General features: G+C 42.8%; 1 protein-coding gene across 2 annotated transcripts in view; it reads right to left on the bottom strand.

Annotated features, from left to right (window-relative positions):
- The window catches only part of LOC128665781 (spectrin beta chain, non-erythrocytic 1), a 351315-nt gene that overhangs the window by 61550 nt on the left and 271183 nt on the right, over positions 1–18582 (bottom strand). For both annotated transcript variants that reach the window (XM_053719978.1, XM_053719979.1), the window contains 4 exons: positions 16259–16350; positions 3571–3651; positions 1290–1405; positions 179–291 (listed from right to left, as the gene is read on the bottom strand). In XM_053719978.1, the coding sequence (XP_053575953.1) occupies positions 179–291; positions 1290–1405; positions 3571–3651; positions 16259–16350 (402 nt within the window). The remainder of the gene's footprint in view (positions 1–178; positions 292–1289; positions 1406–3570; positions 3652–16258; positions 16351–18582) is intronic.

Raw genomic sequence — 18582 nt, forward strand, 5'->3', positions numbered from 1 at the left:
TCTATCTGAATCATGAAATAAATAAATGTGGGTTTAGTTTCCCTTTAATCAGTTCTTAAGAGATGCATTGAGGAAATCGCAAAACCTATGCGACATCAAAGTCAGACTTTTTTCCGAGTCCTCGTTACCCAAGGCCCTGTGTTCTATGATATTGCCAGCCATATTGTCTGCGTCATACCTTTCCAATACGCTTCCCCTCCACTGCAAGCGCCTTCATCTTTGAAAAGTAGTGATAAAAGGTTGCAACATAGGTAATGATAGACTTCTCGTCTGGCTGGTCCACATTCACATCTGTAGAAATACAGTTTAAAAGCACATTAATTCCAGACGCCTTAGCTCATAAGCTGAGCGTATTGTTGTTATGAAACCATTCACTGGAATTGAATTCAAGATAAATCTTCCTCCATATTTTTATACAGATCTACTATTTGTCTGTTAGCCTCTTAAAGGGACACTGAACCCAATTTTTTTTTTTTTCATGATTCAGATAGAGCATGAACTTTTAAGCAACTTTCTAATTTACTCCCATTATCAAATTTTCTTTATTTTATTGGTATCTTTATTTGAAATGCAAGAATATAAGTTTAGATGCTGGCCCATTTTTGGTGAACAACCTGGGTTGTTCTTGCTGATTGGTGGATAAATTCAGCCACCAATAAAAAGTGCTGTCCAGAGTCTGAACAAAAAAAGCTTAGGTGCCTTCTTTTTCAAATAAAGATAGCAAAAGAACAAAGAAAAAATAATAATAGGAGTAAATTAGAAAGTTGCTTAAAATTTCATGCTCTATCTGAATCAGAACAGAAAAAAAATTGAGTTCAGTGCCTCTTTAAGGATGGACCCATTTGTCCAAGTTCTGAACGTAAACAAAAAAATAAAAATGAAGCACATGGTCGTCACTGAGATCACGTGCTTCAAAAACAGTGCTGATTGGCTCCTATGGGGCTGCCTGTGTTGCTAGGCACGTCCCCCAATCGGATCAACCGCCATTTCTTTCCAGAATGGAGCAGTAAGCTGCAAAAGTTAGGGCCTTCAATGCCGTCCTCAGAGCATCTAGGGGTTAATGAGCTGTGATATCGTTTTTACTGCCCTGTTCGTTTTTTTATTGTATTCATAAATACAAATCACCACATAACTCCTCAGTCATGCATCTAGGTCCTTCTCTCATCGGTTTAGGATAGAAGTTTACATTAAATAGACGCAGGATTTACATAGTGGATGATAGAAGCAATTTCTTTTTATATTGGGGCAATACAACAGTAGATTCTACAGCTATGGAGGCCAAAACAAACCTTCTGGATCCAGCAGCTTGGTAAGGCCAAGTTCTCTTTCAGCCACATTGAAGGCATTTTGAAGGTTGTGGTGAGCATTGGACTTCTTCAAGGTGTCAAATTCAATTATGTCTGGTCTACATAAAGCACAATGAGTGAGATCTAAGCACCATACATCTAGGTACACATACAGTCCCTTTAACTGAACCTAAGCACTAGGTACACATACAGTCCCTTTAACTGAACCTAAGCACTAGGTACACACACAGTCCCATTAACTGAACCTAAGCACTAGGCACACATACACAGTCCCATTAACTGAACCTAAGCACTAGGCACACATACACAGTCCCATTAACTGAACCTAAGCACTAGGCACACATACACAGTCCCATTAACTGAACCTAAGCACTAGGCACACATACACAGTCCCTTTAACTGAACCTAAGCACTAGGTACACATATACAGTCCCATTAACTGAACCTAAGCACTAGGTACACACACACAGTCCCATTAACTGAACCTAAGCACTAGGTACACACACACACAGTCCCTTTAACTGAACCTAAGCACTAGGCACACATACACAGTCCCATTAACTGAACCTAAGCACTAGGCACACATACACAGTCCCATTAACTGAACCTAAGCACTAGGCACACATATACAGTCCCTTTAACTGAACCTAAGCACTAGGTACACATATACAGTCCCATTAACTGAACCTAAGCACTAGGCACACATATACAGTCCCATTAACTGAACCTAAGCACTAGGCACACATACACAGTCCCATTAACTGAACCTAAGCACTAGGCACACACACACAGTCCCATTAACTGAACCTAAGCACTAGGCACACACACACAGTCCCATTAACTGAACCTAAGCACTAGGCACACACACACAGTCCCATTAACTGAACCTAAGCACTAGGCACACATATACAGTCCCTTTAACTGAACCTAAGCACTAGGTACACATATACAGTCCCATTAACTGAACCTAAGCACTAGGCACACACATACAGTCCCATTAACTGAACCTAAGAACTAGGTACACACATACAGTCCATTTAACTGAACCTAAGCACTAGGCACACATATACAGTCCCATTAACTGAACCTAAGCACTAGGTACACACATACAGTCCATTTAACTGAACCTAAGCACTAGGCACACACATACAGTCCCATTAACTGAACCTAAGAACTAGGTACACACATACAGTCCATTTAACTGAACCTAAGCACTAGGCACACATATACAGTCCCTTTAACTGAACCTAAGCACTAGGTACACACATACAGTCCATTTAACTGAACCTAAGCACTAGGCACACATATACAGTCCCTTTAACTGAACCTAAGCACTAGGCACACATATACAGTCCCTTTAACTGAACCTAAGCACTAGGCACACATATACAGTCCCATTAACTGAACCTAAGCACTAGGCACACACACACAGTCCCATTAACTGAACCTAAGAACTAGGTACACACATACAGTCCCATTAACTGAACCTAAGCACTAGGTACACACACAGTCCCATTAACTGAACCTAAGCACTAGGTACACATACACAGTCCCATTAACTGAACCTAAGCACTAGGTACACACACAGTCCCATTAACTGAACCTAAGCACTAGGTACACATACACAGTCCCATTAACTGAACCTAAGCACTAGGTACACATACAGTCCCATTAACTGAATCTAAGCACTAGGTACACACACACAGTCCCATTAACTGAACCTAAGCACTAGGCACACATACACAGTCCCATTAACTGAACCTAAGCACTAGGCACACATACACAGTCCCATTAACTGAATCTAAGCACTAGGTACACACACACAGTCCTATTAACTGAACCTAAGCACTAGGTACACATACACAGTCCCATTAACTGAACCTAAGCACTAGGCACACATACACAGTCCCATTAACTGAACCTAAGCACTAGGCACACATACACAGTCCCATTAACTGAACCTAAGCACTAGGCACACATATACAGTCCCATTAACTGAATCTAAGCACTAGGTACACACACACAGTCCCATTAACTGAAACTAAGCACTAGGTACACACACACACAGTCCCATTAACTGAACCTAAGCACTAGGTACACACACACACAGTCCCATTAACTGAACCTAAGCACTAGGCACACATACACAGTCCCTTTAACTGAACCTAAGTGCTAGGTAACATACACAGTCCCATTAACTGAACCTAAGTGCTAGGTAACATACACAGTCACAGTCCCATTAACCAAACTTAAGGCTGCTAACCTGTGCTTATGTACAATGGCATTAAATGCCAGGCCGTCACGCCAGCTTGTGGTGAAGTTATGGACATTGACATTGGGATACCTGTAGCGGAGAGAGATATTGGAGTCATTATATATTAGCAAGGATATCAACAAAGTACTATTATACCAGACATTTCGTAGACATAACATTAACCGAATATGTATGATTTGAAACCTTCCTTTGCAACTTTAATGTGAAAGTAAATCCTAGCATTTTACAAACGCTAGGATTTACTATTGAAACAAATAAAGGGGTCTTTCATTCATGAAGAATAAGATACTTCATGTAGAAAGCTCCTTTATTTGTTTTAACCGATCGCCGTTCTCAGCTGCTACAGCAGTCCACGCCTAAATTTTTTTTGGCTAAGAGGTGACGTTTTCACCTCTCAGCCAATAGCTGTGCGGTAAATCTGGCTTGGCGCCCATGGGAGCCGGATTTACCACACAGCTATTGGCTAAGAGGGGAAAACGTCACCTCTTAGCAAAAAAGTTTTTTAGCCGTGGGCTGCTGTAGGAGCTAAAATCGGTGATCGGTTAAAACAAATAAAGGAGCTTTCTACATGAAGTATCTTATACTTAATGAATGAAAGTCCCCTTTATTTGTTTCAAAAGTAAATCCTAGCGTTTAAAGTCTACTTGATTTTTTTATTATTTAAAAATAAATCTACATTGTTATATTAAAATACTTTATAACCCCTACGTTTCTAAGCCGCCCCTTATCTCAGTGCTTTGTTTTAGCTTTTTACAATCTTGTACTACAGCCAAACAGTGCTAGTTCACGTGTGCCATATAGATAATATTGTGCTCACTGCCGTGGCGTTATACAGGAGCCAGCACTAAAATGCAAGTCTGTCAAAAGGACTGAGATAAGGGGCAGTCTGCCGAGGCTTAAATACAAAGTAATCACAGAGGTAAAACTGAGATAAGGGGCAGTCTGCAGAGGCTTAGATACAAGGTAATCATAGAGGTAAAACTAAGATAAGGGGCAGTCTGCAGAGGCATAGGTACAAGTAATCACAGAGGTAAAACTGAGATAAGGGGGCAGTCTGCAGAGGCTTAGATACAGGGTAATCTCAGAGGTAAAACTGAGATAAGGGGGCAGTCTACAGAGGCTTAGATATAAGCTAATCACAGAGGTAAAACTGAGATAAGGGGCAGTCTGCAGAGGCTTAGATACAAGGTATTCACAGAGGTAAAACTGAGATAAGGGGGCAGTCTGCAGAGGCTTAGATACAAGGTAATCACAGAGGTAAAACTGAGATAAGGGGGCAGTCTGTAGAGGCTTAGATACAAGGTAATCACAGAGGTAAAACTGAGATAAGGGGGCAGTCTGCAGAGGCTTAGATACAAGGTAATCACAGAGGTAAAACTGAGATAAGGGGGCAGTCTGTAGAGGCTTAGATACAAGGTAATCACAGAGGTCAAAAGTATTTTAATATAACTGAGATAAGGCGCATTCTGCAGAGGCTTAGATACAAGGTAATCACAGCGGTAAAACAGATAAGGGAGCAGTCTGCAGAGGCTTAGATACAGGGTAATCACAGAGGTAAAAAGTGTATTAAAGGGACAGTCTAGTCAAAACTAAACTTTCATGATTCAGATAGGGCATGCAATTTTAAACAACTTTCCAATTTAATTTTATCATCAAATTTGCTTTGTTCCCTTGGTGGTGTTTTTGAAAAGCTAAACCTAGCTAGGCTCAAACTGATTTCTAAACAGTTGAAAACCGCCTCCTAGCTCAGAGCATTTTGAAAGTTTTTCACAGTTAGACTGTGCTAGTTCACATGTGTCATATAGATAACATTGTGCTCACTCCCGTGAAGTTATTTGGGAGTCTTCTCTGATTGACTACACTGCATGTCTGTCAAAGGCACTTAGATAAGGAGGTTGTCTGCAAAGGCTTAGATACAAGTTAATCACAGAGGTAAAAAGTATATTAATATAACTGTGTTGGTTATGCAAAAACAGGGAATGGGTAATAAAGGGATTATCTATCTTTTTAAATAAAAAAAATGTTGGTGTAGACTGTCCCTTTAATATAACTGAGATAAGGGGGCAGTCTGCAGAGACTTAGACACAGGGTAATCACAGAGGAAAAAAGTATATTAATATAACCGAGATAAGGAGCAGTCTGCAGAGGCTTAGATACAAGGTAATCACAGGAGGTAAAAACATAATTTATGCTTACCTGATAAATTTATTTCTCTTGTAGTGTAGTCAGTCCACGGGTCATCCATTACTTATGGAATTTATCTCTTCCTAACAGGAAGCTGCAAGAGGATCTCCCAAGCAGAGCTGCTATATAGCTCCTCCCCTCACCTGTCATATTCAGTCATTCGACCAAAACCAGACGAGAAAGGAGAAACCATAGGGTGCAGTGGTGACTGGAGTTTAATTAAATTTAGATCTGCCTTAAAGACAGGGCGGGCCGTGGACTGACTACACTACAAGAGAAATAAATTTATCAGGTAAGCATAAATTATATTTTCTCCTGTTAAGTGTAGTCAGTCCACGGGTCATCCATTACTTGTGGGATACCAATACCAAAGCTAAAAGTACACGGATGAAGGGAGGGACAAGGCAGGAACATTAAACGGAAGGAACCACTGCCTGAAGACCCTCCCAAAAATAGCCTCTGAAGAAGCAAAAGTGTCAAATTTGTAAAATTTTGAAAAAGTGTGAAGTGAAGACCAAGTTGCAGCCTTGCAAATCTGTTCAACAGAGGCCTCATTTTTAAAGGCCCAGGTGGAAGCCACAGCTCTAGTAGAATGAGCTGTAATCCTTTCAGGAGGCTGCTGTCCAGCAGTCTCATAGGCTAAACGTATTATGCTACGAAGCCAAAAAGAGAGAGAGGTAGCCGAAGCCTTTTGACCTCTCCTCTGTCCAGAGTAAACGACAAACAGAGAAGAAGTTTGTCTAAAATCTTTAGTTGCCTGTAAGTAGAACTTCAGAGCACGGACCACGTCTAGATTATGCAAAAGACGTTCCTTCTTTGAAGAAGGATTAGGACATAATGATGGAACAACAATCTCTTGATTGATATTCCTGTTAGAAACCACCTTAGGTAAGAACCCAGGTTTAGTACGCAGAACTACCTTGTCTGAATGAAAAATCAGATAAGGAGAATCACAATGTAAGGCAGATAACTCAGAGACTCTTCGAGCCGAGGAAATAGCCATCAAAAACAGAACCTTCCAGGATAACAGCTTGATATCAATGGAATGAAGGGGTTCAAATGGAACGCCTTGAAGAACGTTAAGAACTAAGTTTAAGCTCCACGGCGGAGCAACAGTCTTAAACACAGGCTTAATCCTAGCTAAAGCCTGACAAAAAGCCTGAACGTCTGGAACTTCAGCCAGACGTTTGTGTAGAAGAATAGACAGAGCAGAAATCTGTCCCTTTAACGAACTAGCAGATAAGCCCTTTTCTAAACCCTCTTGTAGAAAGGACAATATCCTAGGAATCCTAACCTTACTCCATGAGTAACACTTGGATTCGCACCAATATAAATATTTACGCCATATCTTATGGTAAATTTTTCTGGTAACAGGCTTCCTAGCCTGTATTAAGGTATCAATAACCAACTCCGAGAAGCCACGCTTTGATAGAATCAAGCGTTCAATCTCCATGCAGTCAGCCTCAGAGAAATTAGATTTGGATGGTTGAAAGGACCCTGAATTAGAAGGTCCTGTCTCAGAGGCAGAGACCACGGTGGGCAGGACGACATGTCCACTAGGTCTGCATACCAGGTCCTGCGTGGCCACGCAGGCGCTATCAGAATCACTGAAGCTCTCTCCTGTTTGATCTTGGCAATCAAACGAGGAAGCATCGGAAATGGTGGAAACACATAAGCCATGTTGAAGACCCAAGGGGCTGTCAGAGCATCTATCAGCACCGCTCCCGGGTCCCTGGACCTGGATCCGTAACAAGGAAGCTTGGCATTCTGGCGAGACGCCATGAGATCCAGATCTGGTTTGCCCCAACGATGAATCAGTTGAGCAAAGACCTCCAGATGAAGTTCCCACTCCCCCGGATGAAAAGTCTGGCGACTTAGAAAATCCGCCTCCCAGTTCTCCACGCCTGGGATGTAAATCGCTGACAGGTGGCAAGAGTGAGACTCTGCCCAGCGAATTATCTTTGAGACTTCCAACATCGCTAGGGAACTTCTGGTTCCCCCTTGATGGTTGATGTAAGCCACAGTCGTGATGTTGTCCGACTGAAATCTGATGAACCTCAGAGTTGCTAACTGAGGCCAAGCTAGGAGAGCATTGAATATTGCTCTTAATTCCAGAATATTTATTGGGAGGAGTTTCTCCTCCTGAGTCCATAATCCCTGAGCCTTCAGGGAGTTCCAGACTGCGCCCCAGCCTAGAAGGCTGGCGTCTGTTGTTACAATCGTCCAATCTGGCCTGCGAAAGGTCATCCCCTTGGACAGATGTGGCAGAGAAAGCCACCATAGAAGAGAATCTCTGGTCTCTTGATCCAGATTTAGTAGGGGGGACAAATCTGAGTAATCCCCGTTCCACTGACTTAGCATGCACAATTGCAGCGGTCTGAGATGCAGGCGCGCAAATGGTACTATGTCCATTGCCGCTACCATTAAGCCGATTACTTCCATGCACTGAGCTACTGACGGGTGTGGAATGGAATGGAATGAAGGACACGGCAAGCATTTAGAAGTTTTGATAACCTGGCCTCTGTCAGGTAAATTTTCATCTCTACAGAATCTATAAGAGTCCCTAGAAAGGGAACCCTTGTAAGTGGTAATAGAGAACTCTTTTCCACGTTCACCTTCCACCCATGCGACCTCAGAAATGCCAGAACTATCTCTGTATGAGACTTGGCAGTTTGAAAACTTGACGCTTGTATCAGAATGTCGTCTAGGTACGGAGTCACCGCTATGCCTCGCGGTCTTAGTACCGCCAGAAGTGAGCCCAGAACTTTTGTAAAGATTCTTGGAGCTGTAGCTAATCCGAAGGGAAGAGCTACAAACTGGTAATGCCTGTCTAGGAAAGCAAATCTTAGGTACCGATAATGATCCTTGTGAATCGGTATGTGAAGGTAGGCATCCTTTAATTCCACTGTGGTCATGTACTGACCCTCTTGGATCATGGGAAGGATGGTTCGAATAGTTTCCATTTTGAATGATGGAACTCTTAGGAATTTGTTTAGGATTTTTAAGTCCAAGATTGGTCTGAAGGTTCCCTCTTTCTTGGGAACCACAAATAGATTTGAATAGAATCCTTGCCTGTGTTCCGTCCGCGGAACTGGGTGGATCACCCCCATTAGTAAGAGGTCTTGTACACAGCGTAGAAACGCCTCTTTCTTTATCTGGTTTGCTGATAACCTTGAAAGATGAAATCTCCCTCATGGAGGAGAAGTTTTGAAGTCCAGGAGATATCCCTGAGATATGATCTCCAACGCCCAGGGATCCTGGACATCTCTTGCCCAAGCCTGGGCGAAGAGAGAAAGTCTGCCCCCCACTAGATCCGTTTCCGGATAGGGGGCCCTCTCTTCATGCTGTCTTAGGGGCAGCAGCAGGTTTCTTGGCCTGCTTGCCCTTGTTCCAGGACTGGTTAACTTTCCAGCCCTGCCTGTAACGAGCAACAGCTCCTTCCTGTTTTGGAGCGGAGGAAGTTGATGCTGCTCCTGCCTTGAAGTTACGAAAGGCACGAAAATTAGACTGTTTGGCCTTTGATTTGGCCCTGTCCTGAGGTAGAGCATGGCCCTTACCTCCCGTAATGTCAGCTATAATTTCTTTCAAGCCGGGCCCGAATAAGGTCTGCCCTTTGAAAGGAATATTAAGCAATTTAGATTTAGAAGTCACGTCAGCTGACCAGGATTTAAGCCATAGCGCTCTGCGCGCTTGGATGGCGAATCCGGAGTTCTTAGCCGTAAGTTTGGTTAAATGTACGACGGCATCAGAAACAAATGCGTTAGCTAGCTTAAGTGCTTTAAGCTTGTTCATAATTTCATCCAATGGAGCTGTGCGAATGGCCTCTTCCAGAGACTCAAACCAGAATGCCGCCGCAGCAGTGACAGGCGCAATACATGCAAGGGGCTGTAAGATAAAACCTTGTTGAACAAACATTGTTACGGTTGCCTCCAGGCTGGCTGGAAGTTGGACCGTAGGAAAGGATGCTCCTAGCGCTCACCAAAGGAGCAGCAGCACCGTAGACTCTATAACTGCTGCGTAGCCGCCATAAGTAATGCAGACTCTATGAACCACCGCTGCTGGGCTGGTATCTCCCGTCTGCTCTGCGCCCTGGACCTATGACCAGGCTCCAGTAGGTGAACCTCTTCCTTCTGTAGCAATCCCTGTAGCTAAGGGAGTATGAAGAGCATAGCAATCCCTGTAGTGATTATAAGCTGTATCCTACAAACATGAGTCAAAGCTTCAAGTTAGAGGGTCAACATAGGTCTGATGTGCTGGAGCACACAGCCTGCTTTTTTATTGAGGTTACATGCAAACAGGACACTCTCAGGGGGAGACATAAAATCCCCCATCACACATTTGATATTAGATAGAGAGACACTCCCTTTGACAGGCCACAACATTACTTCAGCAGATAACATTTTACACACAATAAAACAATGCAGTCCACCTTATCACTACTAGCAGTCTGATTAGACAATGGGAAAGTTGATCACTAAACCTAATTAGAGCTAATCCCAGCAGACTTGTATTTAGAATAGGTTTCTTGAAGCTGAACAAAATTTAACTCTTAATGGCACACAATGAAACTGAACCAAGTAAGAGAAAGCCAGGGACAAGTCATTTCACAGGTCTGGGGACATAGTCTTAAAGGGGCATTGTTCATCAAAGTCACAATATGTCCCCAGATGGTTCTTAAAGGGCCACACACACCCAACAAAAGTCAATATGTCCTCAGGGGCACAATCTTCCAGGGGCCATAGTCATGTGGAAGGAGGCTGGCAAATAGGCTTCTCCAAAATCCAGGGAAGCAGGGCAATTTTTCATTTAAAGGGCCAGTTACAAACAGCAGTTTGTAACATATCTCCCCTTTTGGAGGGAGACTAACCAGGCACCTGACCTTCTGCCGGTCAGTGCCCAAGTTAGTCTCGCAACCCACCCACAAATAATCGCTAGCAGCAAAGTAGCCCCCCCACAATACGTAGTACTGGCCTGTAAGTTCCAGGATGCAGGATGAAAGTGCAGCATCCTCGGCCTTCCTGGCGCAGCTGGGCAAATAGCTGATGGTACTTGGGGGGCAGAGGCCAGCGGCACTCTGCCCTGGTGCCAGCGCTTCTGCTGGGGTGAGGGGTTTGCAGGCCAGTCCTGTAACAAGGGGGTCTGTAGGGAAGAGGCCAGCAGCGCTCTGTCCTGATGCCAGCTCTTCTGCTGGGGGAATTGGGGCATAGTCCTGCCCGGTGGCAAAGGGAACGTGGGGGTCAGTGGGGGCCAACATCTCCACTGTTAACCCTGGGCCCAAGTTAGGAGTTAGCTGGGGAGGGGGAGATTGGCTTACCTCCTCCTCCTGATACTCCGGCGGCCGTTGGGAAGGGAGGTCGATGCTCTCCGCTTCCTGTGGAACATGCTGCGGCTGGGGAGAGAGACCGGTTGTCTCCTCTCCCTGGAAGGCACACTCCGGCTGGGGAGGGAGGTCGATGCTCTCCCCTCCCTGTAGCTGGGTCTGTCGCTGGGGATCTGGGCCGCCTGCCCAGCATCCCTGTAGGGCCGGTAGAGACTGCGGTCCAATCTCCACCTGCCTGCTGGGGGTCCTCCCAGGACCAGTCTATGAGGCCTGCTGCCTCTGGTATCTCTGGCTGGGGAAGGAGACTGGTTGTCTCTTCCCTCTGCACGGTATACTGCCGCTGGGGAGGGAGGTCGCTGCTCTCCTCTCCCTGTAACTCCGGCTGCCGCTGGGGAGGGAGGTCGTTGCTCTCCGCTCCCTGTGACTCACTTTCTCGCTGGAGACCAGGTGTCCAGACCCTCAAACTCCACAGTTGGCGCTCAAAGGCTCGTGCCGCTTTGTTCTCCGTATCCAATTCCCGGATGATGCGACTGACTACCTCCTGCGCAGGGTCTGGACCATATTGGACTAGCCGCCTCTTTACCTCTGGAACGAAATCCGCGCCCTCATAGCGACGGATCAGGTTGAGGTGCTCTTCACAGGGTTCTGACCAGTGTCTTGTCAGCTCCATGCTGCTGTAGGTAGGGACGCTGCGCAGTGGCTAGCGTTGCCCTCAATAACTCTCCTACGATACCAGTGCTGTTGTGGTCCTGCTCCTTGCGCTAGGACGCTAATCCCACCGCTGCCGCCAAATGTTACGGTTGCCTCCAGGCTGGCTGGAAGTTGGACCGTAGAAAAGGATGCTCCTAGCGCTCACCAAAGGAGCAGCAGCACCGTGGACACTATAACTGCTGCGTAGCCACCATAAGTAATGCAGACTCTATGAACCACCGCTGCTGGGCTGGTATCTCGCCGTCTGCTCTGCGCCCTGGACCTACGACCAGGCTCCAGTAGGTGAACCTCTTCCTTCTGTAGCAATCCCTGTAGCTAAGGGAGTATGAAGAGCATAGCAATCCCTGTAGTGATTATAAGCTGTATCCTACAAACATGAGTCAAAGCTTCAAGTTAGAGGGTCAACATAGGTCTGATTTGCTGGAGCACACAGCCTGCTTTTTTATTGAGGTTACATGCAAACAGGACACTCTCAGGGGGAGGCATAAAATCCCCCATCACACATTTGATATTAGATAGAGAGACACTCCCTTTGACAGGCCACAACATTACTTCAGCAGATAACATTTTACACACAATAAAACAATGCAGTCCACCTTATCACTACTAGCAGTCTGATTAGACAATGGGAAAGTTGATCACTAAACCTAATTAGAGCTAATCCCAGCAGACTTGTATTTAGAATAGGTTTCTTGAAGCTGAACAAAATTTAACTCTTAATGGCACACAATGAAACTGAACCAAGTAAGAGAAAGCCAGGGACAAGTCATTTCACAGGTCTGGGGACATAGTCTTAAAGGGGCATTGTTCATCAAAGTCACAATATGTCCCCAGATGGTTCTTAAAGGGCCACACACACCCAACAAAAGTCAATATGTCCTCAGGGGCACAATCTTCCAGGGGCCATAGTCATGTGGAAGGAGGCTGGCAAATAGGCTTCTCCAAAATCCAGGGAAGCAGGGCAATTTTTCATTTAAAGGGCCAGTTACAAACAGCAGTTTGTAACAAACATTTTGTTTAAGGTAACCCTCTAAATTCTTATCCATTGGATCTGAAAAGGCACAACTATCCTCCACAGGGATAGTGGTACGCTTAGCTAAAGTAGAAACTGCTCCCTCCACCTTAGGGACCGTCTGCCATAAGTCTCGTGTGGTGGCGTCTATAGGAAACATTTTCCTAAATATGGGAGGAGGGGAAAAAGGCACACCGGGTCTATCCCACTCCTTGCTAATAATCTCTGTAAGCCTTTTAGGTATAGGAAACACGTCAGTACACACCGGTACCGCATAGTATCTATCCAACCTACATAATTTTTCTGGAATTGCAACCGTGTTACAATCATTCAGAGCCGCTAATACCTCCCCTAGCAATATGCGGAGGTTCTCAAGCTTAAATTTAAAATTAGAAATCTCTGAATCCAGTCTCCCTGGATCAGATCCGTCACCCACAGAATGAAGCTCTCCGTCTTCATGTTCTGCAAACTGTGACGCAGTATCTGACATGGCTCTCACCTCATCCACGCGCTCTGTCCTTAACCCAGAGCTATCGCGCTTGCCTCTTAATTCTGGCAATTTAGATAATACTTCTGTCATAACAGTAGCCATGTCTTTCAAAGTAATTTGTAAGGGCCTCCCTGATGTACTTGGCGCCACAAAATCACGCACCTCCTGAGCGGGAGGCGAAGGTACTGACACGTGAGGAGAGTTAGTCGGCATAACTTCCCCCTCGTTGTCTGGTGATAATTTCTTTACATGTAAAGATTGACTTTTATTTAAAGTAGCATCAATGCAATTAGTACACAAATTTCTATTGGGCTCCACATTGGCCTTTAAACATAGTGAACAAAGAGATTCATCTGTGTCAGACATGTTTAAACAGACTAGCAATGAGACTAGCAAGCTTGGAAATACTTTTCTAAATAAATTTACAAGCAATATAAAAAATGCTACTGTGCCTTTAAGAAGCACAAAAAGCTGTCACAGTTGAAATAACAATGAACCAAAATAGTTATAGCAACCAATTTTTCACAGTAAATGTATTAAGTTAGCAAAGGATTGCACCCACCAGCAAATGGATGATTAACCCCTTAATACCCAAAAACGGATAACAATTTAATAATTAACGTTTTTATCACAGTCAAAACACACTGTCACAGGTCTGCTGTGACTGATTACCTCCCTCAAAATGAATTTTGAAGACCCCTGAGCTCTCTAGAGACGATCTGGATCATGGAGGATGAAGTAGACAGATTGTGACTGAATTTTTACTGCGCAAATAAGCGCTAAAATAGGCCCCTCCCACTCATATTACAACAGTGGGGAAGCTCAGAAAACTGTTTCTATGCAGAAAACAAAGATGGCCATGTGGTAAAAATCATGCCCCAATAAGTTTTATCACCAAGTACCTCACAAAAAACGATTAACATGCCAGTAAACGTTTTAAACATACATTTTAAAAGTTATGAATTGTTATTAATAAGCCTGCTACCAGTCGCTTTTACTGCAGTTAAGGCTCATACATTATTTCAGTATTAACAGTATTTTCAGAGTCAATTCCATTCCTTAGAAAAATACATTCAGTGTACACACACTCATCAGCCTAATACCAGTCGCTATCACTGCATTTAAGGCTGAACTTACGTTACATTGGTATCAGCAGTATTTTCTCAGTCAATTCCATTCCTCAGAAAAATAATTACTGCACATACCTCATTTGCAGGGGGCCCTGCATGCTATTCCCCTTCTCTGAAGTTACCTCACTCCTCAGATGAGAACAGCCAGTGGATCTTAGTTACGTCTGCTAAGATCATAGAAAACGCAGGCAGATTCTTCTTCTAATGCTGCCTGAGAACAAACAGCACACTCCGGTGCCATTTAAAATAACAAACTTTTGATTGAAGAAATAAACTAAGCTAAAAAACACCACAGACCTCTCACAGCGACCTATCTTTAGTTAGGCTGCAAGAGAATGACTGAATATGACATGTGAGGGGAGGAGCTATATAGCAGCTCTGCTTGGGTGATCCTCTTGCAGCTTCCTGTTAGGAAGAGATATATTCCATAAGTAATGGATGACCCGTGGACTGACTACACTTAACAAGAGAAACAGATAATGGGACAGTCTGTAGAGGCTTAGATACAAGGTAATCACAGAGATAAAACTGAGATAAGGAGCAGTCTGCAGAGGCTTAGATACAAGGTAATCACAAAGGTAAAACTGAGATAAGGGGGCAGTCTGCAGAGGCTTAGATACAGGGTAATCACAGAGGTAAAATTGAGATAAGGGGGCAGTCTGCAGAGGCTTATATACAAGGTAATCACAGAGGTAAAACCAAGATAAGGGGCAGTCTGCAGAGGCTTAGATACAAGGTCATCACAGAGGTAAAACTGAGATAAGAGGTCAGTCTGCAGAGGCTTAGATACAAGGTAATCACAGAGGTAAAACTGAGATAAGGGGGCAGTCTGCAGAGGCTTAGATACAAGATAATCACAGAGGTAAAACGTGTGTTAATATAACTGAGATAATGGGCAGTCTGCAGAGGCTTAGATACAAGTTAATCACAGAGGTAAAAAGTATATTAATATAACTGAGATAAGGGGCAGTTTGCAGAGACTTAGATACAAGGTAATCACAGAGGTAAAAAGTGTATTAATATAAATGAGATAAGGGGCAGTTTGCAGAGGCTTAGATACAAGGTAATCACAGAGGTAAAAAGTGTATTAATATAAATGAGATAAGGGGCAGTTTGCAGAGGCTTAGATACAAGGTAATCACAGAGGTAAAAAGTGTATTAATATAACTGTCGGCTGGGGAATGGGTAATAAAGGGATTATCTATCTTTTCAAACAATAAAAACGTTCAAGTAGACTTTCCCTTTAAAGGGACAGTAACAGGGTAATTGCAGACATTTCTGTTGTGTTGCTATAAAATAACATCAGACAAATCTAATTGTTTTTAAAACAAATTAACATCCTCTTCTGCAATTATTTTTCAATAATCAAACTCCACGTGCTTTGTTTGTAGGAGCCAATCAGGGCTTTAGGCTGCAGAATACAAGGCTAGTCACTAATAATATTATTATAAACTACATGTATTTACAGTTGTTATCTAATGAAACCAATTAGAGACAGATATGTAGCAGGGTTAGCCTTAAGTCAGGCAGTGCATTTCATGTTCTGATAGTAAGAGATTGCTCAATTGTCAAAATTAAGTTACATGAAAAGGGGCAAAATAAATAATGGAAGTGTATTGCAAAACAGTTTCATTATATATAACAACAATTTTTATAAAAATCTCAAGGTGTTCACTGAAATGCTCAGCATATAAAGCATGAAGTTTATAAAACACAGTCTGTTATTTTGTTCATATTAAACAGTATCACAGCCATAGACGAGCTACGCACAGAACGCACAAGAAGTAACGGTTTAGGACCATTTAATACAAGCTCGTATTGCTGCTTACCCAGCGGTCTTCATCTGACACCAAAGCAACAAAGCGTCCTTAGCCGACTTCTTCTCCTTGTTGTCTTCAGTCTCAACGCTGATATCTTGTATCTGACAAGAGAGAACAAGGTCATGTGATAACAGGCGATATTCACTGAATGAAGATCCATAGTTTTACACTCATTGGTACCAAGTAGCTCTTCTTTAGCCATGGTTTACTCATGGGAGAGGTGATGGTTCTTGTAGACATTTCACACTAAGGCCAATAGACGTTGCCATAATAGACACAATGCTGCTATGGAGCAATATGAGGGATGATGCATCAGAGCCTTCTCCACCCTTCTCCTAAGGACTCAATTTATCAAGCAAGGGCGGCCAGGGAGTACATATTCGTCCATGCCCGCCCCAGCTCGCCTCTGGCAGGCAGCAATCCACTGGAGGGATTCAGCATTGCACATGGGCGCTATTTTGTGCAATCCTGCCCCCTACCCACGCACAGCTAATCACGCACAGGCAAGAGCGGTCAATCTCCCCGGTTGGACGAGGTGGAGAAGAGAGTAGAGAAGCAGCGGTCTCATTACAGCTGCTTGATAAATGGTGACTGCAGGTTCTCTTGTACAGGGAGAAGGCTTGATACATCGAGCACTTAGTACCACAAGGCTGGCTATCTAATTGTCATTCTTGTGCCGTAACATCTCAGTACAGTTTAAATCTCTGCTCATGACATTATGGTCACAAGATTGTGGCTGTGAAAAGGGACAGTTTACTTTAAAGGGACAGTCTAGGCCAAAATAAACTTTCATGATTCAGATAGAGCATGTAATTTTAAACAATTTTCCAATTTACTTTTATCACCAATTTTGCTTTGTTCTCTTTGTATTCTTATTTGAAAAGTTAACCTAGGAGGTTCATATGCTAATTTCTTAGACATTGAAGCCCACCTCTTTCAGATTGCATTTTAACAGTTTTTCCCCACTAGAGGGTGTTAGTTCATGTATTTCATATAGATAACACTGTGCTCGTGCACATGAAGTAATCTGGGAGCAGGCACTGATTGGCTAAACTGCAAGTCTGTCAAAAGAACTGAAAAAAGGGGCAGTTTGCAGAGGCTTAGATACAAGATAATCACAGAGGTTAAAAGTATATTATTATAACTGTGTTGGTTATGCAAAACTGGGAAATGGGTAATAAAGGGATTATCTATCTATTAAAACAATAAAAATTCTGGTTTAGACTGTCCCTTTAACATGTTTCCAATGACTTATAATACCGGCTGCAGAGTATAAAATGGATGAAAATTTGCTCCTTTAGGTTTATTATTGTATAATAAATATGTTCTTTTAAACCACAACCAATCAAAATGGTCTGAGCTTGCAGGGAAATCAGATTTTCTTATGTTGTCACTTTCTGTATACATACATGCTTTGTTATATTATCTCTGTCTGTAAACCAAAGCCCAATACTTTAGGCAAGATGATCTAATTTTAATTTGAAAGACGTTTATCTCACAATGTAGGTTCTTGATGTGAAGGAGAGACACCTACATTATAAAATAAGGTCTTAAACATTTTCCAAAGATGTTGCATAATTTCTCTCCATGCTTGTGAACTTTTGAATATCAGTCCCTTAATATTTTATTGCTTGTCTCTCCTAACCCCACTGGGAGTGTAATGTCCTTTATTGGCTGTTTACACAGCTTTTCTATAGCCAATACTTAAAGGGACACTGAACCCAAAAATTGTGTTTTGTAATTCAGATAGAGCATGCAATTTTAAGCAACTTTCTAATTTACTCCTATTATCAGTTTTTCTTTGTTCCCTTGTTATCTTTATTTGAAAAATAAGGCATCTATGCCTTTTTTGGGTTCAGTACTCTGGACAGTAATTTTTTATTGGTGGATGAATTTATCCACCAATCAGCAAGGACAACCCAGGTTGTTCAGCAAAAATGGGCCGGCATCTAAACTTACATTCTTGCATTTTAAATAAAGATACCAAGAGAATGAAGAAAATTTGATAATAGGAGTAAATTAGAAAGTTGCTTAAAATTTCATGCTCAATATGAATCATGAAAGAAAATTTTTGGGTACAGTGTCCCTTTAAGTATGGAAACTTTCAGTATAGGTGGAGATAAAACAGGCAATATCAGCTATTTCAAATGCCAAAATAAAGTAAAAAGAGCTATTTGTAACTAATTTAATACACTTCAGCAAGTGTATAATTGGGAACAAATTAAAGGGAGTAAACTGTCACTTTAATGAGATACATAAACTAACTTTAGATGCTTTTCGGATGAGTGTGAATGACAAATCTCTTCAGATAGTACCAGCACGAAACTGTCATC

This window comes from Bombina bombina, chromosome 7, assembly GCF_027579735.1.
Source record: "Bombina bombina isolate aBomBom1 chromosome 7, aBomBom1.pri, whole genome shotgun sequence".
NCBI classification, from domain to species: domain Eukaryota; kingdom Metazoa; phylum Chordata; class Amphibia; order Anura; family Bombinatoridae; genus Bombina; species Bombina bombina.